Source organism: Pistacia vera, unplaced genomic scaffold, assembly GCF_008641045.1.
Source record: "Pistacia vera cultivar Batoury unplaced genomic scaffold, PisVer_v2 Contig418, whole genome shotgun sequence".
Taxonomy (NCBI): domain Eukaryota; kingdom Viridiplantae; phylum Streptophyta; class Magnoliopsida; order Sapindales; family Anacardiaceae; genus Pistacia; species Pistacia vera.
The window spans coordinates 80848-87561 of NW_022196244.1; the positions used below are offsets into that span (position 1 = coordinate 80848).

General features: G+C 32.9%; 1 protein-coding gene across 1 annotated transcript; it reads right to left on the reverse strand.

Annotated features, from left to right (window-relative positions):
• Positions 1–321: 321 nt before the first annotated feature.
• Positions 322–1834, reverse strand: LOC116142769 (50S ribosomal protein L34, chloroplastic-like). The gene is made up of 2 exons (XM_031428174.1): positions 1510–1834; positions 322–593 (listed from the first exon to the last, which is right to left on the reverse strand). The coding sequence occupies exons 1-2, from the start codon at positions 1715–1717 to the stop codon at positions 337–339; spliced, it is 465 nt and encodes a 154-aa protein (XP_031284034.1). The 5' UTR covers positions 1718–1834; the 3' UTR covers positions 322–336.
• Positions 1835–6714: the final 4880 nt, after the last annotated feature.

Below are 6714 nucleotides of genomic sequence, written 5' to 3' on the forward strand. Positions count from 1 at the left end.
CTATTGTAGGTGAACACCAAGGGGGAATACAAAATTTCGTCAGGCTTATTTCCTACTGGTTGGCCAGGATATTGGTAGAGGTACCGCCATTTCTAAACATGTATTTGATGTTCTTCCATTTATAACAAGAAGTTTGTGTGGATTTCCAGATAGCAACTGCTCATAATAAATACATACAGTACGGATGTAAGGAGATGATAAAAATAAATTGAAATTCAATTAACCAAAAATTGCTCGAATGAAACAGAAAAAGCATCTGAAAAGGTCAGATTAATCATTCAGTGAACAACATTGAATATTACAAATAACCTATTGGAAATGAGTAAGAAAGAGCACTTATGGACGCTTCCCGCTATTGTGGTTGGACTTTGGGCAAAGTATCCACCGTCCCTTGGCTCGTCGACGCTTCAACAATGCTCTTCCACTAGTGGTTCTCATTCTTCTGCGGAAGCCATGAGTCCGAGCCAGGGATTTCCGAGACCTATTCCTCTTAGTTTGACAAAGCGCAGCCTTCCCAGCCCTCACCACTAGGCCATGGCCTTTCTCCTTTCTTACTGTGATGTTAGATTTGAAATCTACCCCCAAAGATAAACCTGTAATCAATCTATACAGTTAATAGGAAGCTCCCCAGCTCAAATAGATTGCTTTTCATGTCAAAATTTCTTTCAGATTCAAACATAGCAAATAATCTACAGCAAGGGCAAATGACCATAAGTCAGTGCAGTACCAACTCAGTTGAAAGATTTCAATCTAGACATGACACCTGTTTGAACAACAAGAAGCTTCAACTCTACCAAAAGTTATATATATTTCAGCTGAAATTCAGAGTTGCATTTACCAAAGAAACAAAAGTTCCGGAGTTCCTTTGCCATGGAAACAGAAAATGAACTAAAACATGAAAACCTCAAGGGCTTATGCAAAATTTCAAATTTTAACTTTTTTTCAATCTTCTAATTGCGTAGAACAAGGCAATCCAAAATCCATATACGATGGACTAAATCAATGTCAGTGTGTTACAAGTACAACACTAACAAGCTTTGCATCCATCCCTAACAATATAGCACAGCTTGATTAAGCTTTTGGGGATACTCTAGTTCTGGAATCAAAATGTGCCTTAAAACCTTTGTTCAGAAAAAAAGTGAAAATAAAAAATAATAATAATAATAATAATATATTTTTATAAGCTAATAAACCCGCTTTTAAACCATTTATTTTCTATTTCTAATTTTTGCTCCATTTTGGCCAGAGCATCTAAATCACAGTTAAAGTTGCATTTTGAACCTTCTCTTTCTAGTCTTAAAATCGAAAATTACATAAATTCTACCTTCCTAAAACACTAATCAATAATTACCCGTAGAAAAATTTCAAAGATGAAACCCAAAATTAAGCAAAAATAACAACTAAACAGTAAACACATAGCACTCGATGGACCCAAGAACCAAGGAAACATTAAAACCCCAAAATTGATATACAACTGAACAATTAACTAAATTTAAGGAATTTGGGTACCTGAAAATGCAGAAGGAAAAGAGAGAGAAGAAGAAGAGAGAAAAGAGGAGTGAAGAAGGGCAGAGCGAGAAGTGGGGTTAGTGGTAGCCACATTAACAGAGACAGAGCTCCTTCTGGTGAGTAGAGTGAGAGAAGCAGAAGGACTTCGCGAGGTTTTGGTTGTAAGCCACGGCGGTGGTAGTGATGATATGGTTGATACTGAAGCCATTATTTACCCAATCAGTCTCTGTTTTGGTGGTTTGCTTAGTTTTGTTATCCTCAACGAAACAAAGCTAAGGCAGTTGCCTTTATCATCGAAGACATTCAGTCCCTCTGTACAATAAATAATAAGATAAATGGATTTAAAATAAATGACAACCAAAGATTAAATTGTTTTATGGTTATTATTTTTAATTACTCAATATTCCCCTCTACCTAATGTAACCTTGTGAAATAGAAATACTGTATATAATAAATTCATAATGGTCTATTATTTTGGGTGTATTTTCTATGCCTATTTATAAGATTTATATTTTTTGTTCTTCATGTATCTCTAAAATTTCAATGTAAAATCATTATATTAATGCTTACTTTATAAAATAAAGAAAAATGTTCTCTGTGAAATCGGATCCAACCCATTAGAAAATGAGGTCTGCAGACAAAAATCATGAAGTTCTAGCCCATCTTATCTTTTGGATCAAGCCCTGCCCAGTTTTCAAGGAATACCCTGTATCGGATGCGCAATTATTCACGCTCCTGGCTGTTTAAGAAAAGGCCCATTTTCTTGCTCCAGAAACCTCAAATCTTATTGAAATAACGGCAAGAATTAAGAGTGTCATTATGAAATAAATATATAAAAGATAGGCAATATTACACTTATAATCCAATCTCATAAAATTTTTCTCATAATTTATAATATGAAATTTCACAATTAGTCAGCTTACAAATAGGTCTCATCTGCTCAATTGCAAGCTAACACGTCGGGATTGTGAGAGAAAAGTTTGTTAGACTGAGTTATAAATCAATCTTTATTGATAGAAGAAAGTTTTTCAATTACAATTTTAAGTAAATAGTGGGGTCAATGACATTAGTTTAAGATATAATGTGTTGACATGCAAATATGGAATCAGAATATGTGACACTATTCTCATTCCTATTATATTTTAAATATTATTCTCTTTCCTTTATTGCATGTAATGTTTTTTTATCCATTACATAGCTATCACACTTTTATATAAATAGATTGTGTATTCACATACAATTCACAATAACTCAATACAATTAAATTGAATTCCTCTCAGATATCATCGGGTATAATCCAACCATTTCAGTTGTCTCTTTTGCTCTTTTAAAGATATTTTTCGAACATACTTCGACTTTTTTTAATTATCTCTCTTATTCTCTTACTTATGACATGGTATCAGAACTTTTATCACAATTCTGACATAATGGAGTTTGTCTCAACTCAAGCATGCAATTTATAATATACTTTGATTCTTTTCATACATGGATATAATTTCTTTGTCAATAAACTAACAAATGTTAGAATATTATTGTAAGTTTCGTAGAGAATCAAACAACAATTGATGCATTTTTTACTGTTTATTAACTATACTGACAAGGGATTTGATAGAGACTCATTGCTTATCACCATTACCTAACTACTCTACGGCCTACGCCAGCTTCCTCAGCAAACAAAAATAAATAAATAAATAAATAAATAAAAGATTTATCTACCAACAAGTTTCATGCAATCAACATTTTTGTTGTGGCCGCCACCAACAAAAACCTTTAACTAAATCATATATCATTGTTTGCTTCATCAACATGCAATGCACTTGGGGCCAGCTCTTCCACGTACACACTAAAACCAGCTGATTAAGACCTCAATCTTTCCAACTCAATTAAGTTTCTAGTACTGGAGGATTCAATGACGAATACTCGAGTTTATGTATACTTGAAGGAACATATGATGCTTTCACTTAAAGAAAATATTGAGTTTGGTTTTCAAATAAAGTATATAGATCTCGTAATATTTGAAGAAATCAAAACCTATACCACTAAAAATAGTCAGGCACAAAACTAAGAATAATACTACACTCACAAATATTTCTTATTAACTTTCTCTCACAAACTTGATATGCCAGTTCACAATTGGTCATGTCACATAGGTCTCACATGTCCAACAATGGATCCCGCCTGACCAAGCTAATTGCAAACTGTCACGTCGCGTTTGTGAGAGAGTTTTAGTAAGAAGTGTTTGTTAAGTTATATTTATTTTAAAACTAAAGAGATAGCGTATTCAATTGAAAACGTGAAAGCTGTTCTCCCATTAGAAAAATAGAGGTTAACAGATAAGTGATTATGATTTGTATGGAAGGCATGCATGTATTTTTTTGTCAACTCCTAACTGATTTTATATCAAGCATATGTAAGCTGCCGTTTTCTGCATTGTCTTTATCCTTGAGTTGAAGAGTTGAAGTCACGTAAATGATAATAATGCCGGTTTTGTGATGAAGAAGTTGATATAATTAATGGATTCATGGGCCGAAACTGGAAAAAGGGATGTGATGTAATGTCTTCCTTATGAAAAAAGCAACTCATTGGTCAGCCAATATATTGCAGTGGACCTCCACCATTTTGCGCTCAGCCCAACTGTAGCCCACCACAAAACCTCTTCCTTCCATTCTTTGACAGTTTTTGACTCCACTTTCTCACCCACCCTGTATAATTTTTTTCTTTTTTTGTGCATTCCAACGACAATATTTTGTTCATAAAATTTGAGAACCATCTTTTTTTTTTTTTTTTAATTTGGAATGGGGTGTCTAGACAGCTCTTCAAGACCCTAAAACTATTAGTCAAATAAAAATTCATGTGATCATTTCTATTAGAGATTATAAAAACTCGAATTCAGAAGATTATATTAAATCCTCCTCTTGTTTTTTTACTATCAACGGAACTCAAATTTATGAGACAGATTCTTATTTAGTCTTTTATCATATTTTTATGCTTTATTTCAGGTAATGATGTCACATTGACAAAATTCTCTTTGAAATTTGACCTTGAGCTTAAGGCATATCTTTTATTTGATTATTGTCTTAATCTGTAAAGCAGTCCCGTTAAGTCTTCTAGCTTTTGGATGATAAATAAGGTAATTATACTAAAGTTTGTTCCGGAATCAGCACAATTATCACAAAAAGCAGCTATACGGGTCCATAAAACTAACTGTTCAACCCAATTGGACGGATTTAGCACTTATTATTTGTTAATGTTTCATTAATAAAAGTAATAAAGAGAGATCGAGGCATTGCCTTTCAAAGTTTCAACACTGAAAGTTATGGATTCATCCAATTGGTGTACCCTTTTTAGTTTATAGCCTATGGCATCTTAGATTATTAACTATTAATCAATTATCAAAGCAGCCATTTTTGAATGGAAATGGAATATATATCTTGAAATGTCTTTATATAAGTATACACAGGACCACCACAGCCATAGATTAGTTAACATCACACAACAATAATGGCATTAAATTACAATCGGTGAGCTGTTTTGCAGTACAGGATTGAAGCAACACTCAGACACTAAAGAATACAGTATCAATATTTCATTCATTTTGTTTCATCTCCCATATAGAAAAACTCTCAAGGGAGGAACCCCACCTTGCCCTTCGCAATGAAAATTTGTAAGCTTCCAGGCGTTTTCGACCCACCAGCTAATTAAAGTGCTTCCACTTTCTTGTTTTAGAGATAATAATACTCCATCTGTGTGGATGGAGTTAGCACTACAATATTGAATATCCTTTTCAAAAACAAGGGCCTTCGCCTTCGTCATCTTTAAAACAAAAATATTTGTTTAAATGATAAGATAAATTAGATAATAAAGGGTGTAGAAGTCTTCTGATTATATTTTATTCAATAATTAAGGGCCGCCATTTTTGTAAAAATTGGAAGCCAAGCAAATATTATCTGTTTAAAATGATGGATGATGAAGATTCTTTTCGTTAGGTCATGCCATCATTGCAATCTTTTTTTTTTTTTTTTTTTTTTTAATGACTGAGAGCGTTCGAACTAACTTACAATACTTCAATTAATCATTAAAAACCTTAAAACTATCGACTGAGTAAGAGTTTTAATAGTTACCTCTATTAACAGTTAAAGAGAGATTCAAATTCAGAACCTTTAGAGTAATATAACCAAGACTCCTTATCAAATCACTCGACCATCCAAAAATAGTTATCGATAACAATCTTAAGCAAACCGAATCAACGTGTGCAAACAAAACAAATGGAGAAAACTTTAATAATAATTAAGGGTTGATATAAGAATAAGAATCTAACTTTTGAGGAAAGAAAGGAACTGATCTCCACTAATGAGAGATTAGACAATAACCCAAAAACAAGATAAACACAACACCAATCAAGAAAATGTGTGATCTTAATCTTTAATCATGTTAAACTAAAAAAGGATTTTGGCAAAGGTAGCTGACTTAGTGGACCTCAATAGACTGTTCACCAACCTCACTTTTGGAGCCAATCGAAGGTGGGTCTCACACTTTACAAAACGGGTCCATCTACCCGGAATGAACCATTTGATATTGTCGTTAGTTCCCGGTGCCTAACCCTGAACCACCAAAGTCGTGGACCTACTCTTGGTGGCGCAGACTGTCGGCTATCTTGGAATGGCATTACTGATTCGGTTATACAAGATTAATTAATAGAATGAAAATGATATCCAAATTCCTGATTAATATCAACTTTGTCCTTCATTTATTATTATTATTATTTTTTTTTAATGATATGCAGTGTCTAGACTAACTTACTCGTACTTTAACTAATTCTTTGAAATCTTAAAACTATCGATTAAATAAAAACTTCAATTATCACCTCTATTAACAATTGTGAGGACTTGAACTCAAAAAATCATATTAGATCATTCTTTAATTTTTTTACCATCAAAAGGATTCGCACTTGATAAACTATGTTAATCCTCCATTACTTTTTTAATATCAATCAACTTGGTGGTGGTTTTTGTCTTTCATTTATTTTGTCATACACCTTGTGATTACCTTAGGTTTTGGACAATGATTATGAATTTACACTTAATTAATTGTCAATTATCAATATCCCTTTCTGATGTGTATACTGTATTGTGCCACTTGACTTACGCTATAATTGCCTTTCTATTAGAATTTTTTGTTATAAATTTTGGAACTTAATTCCAAAAC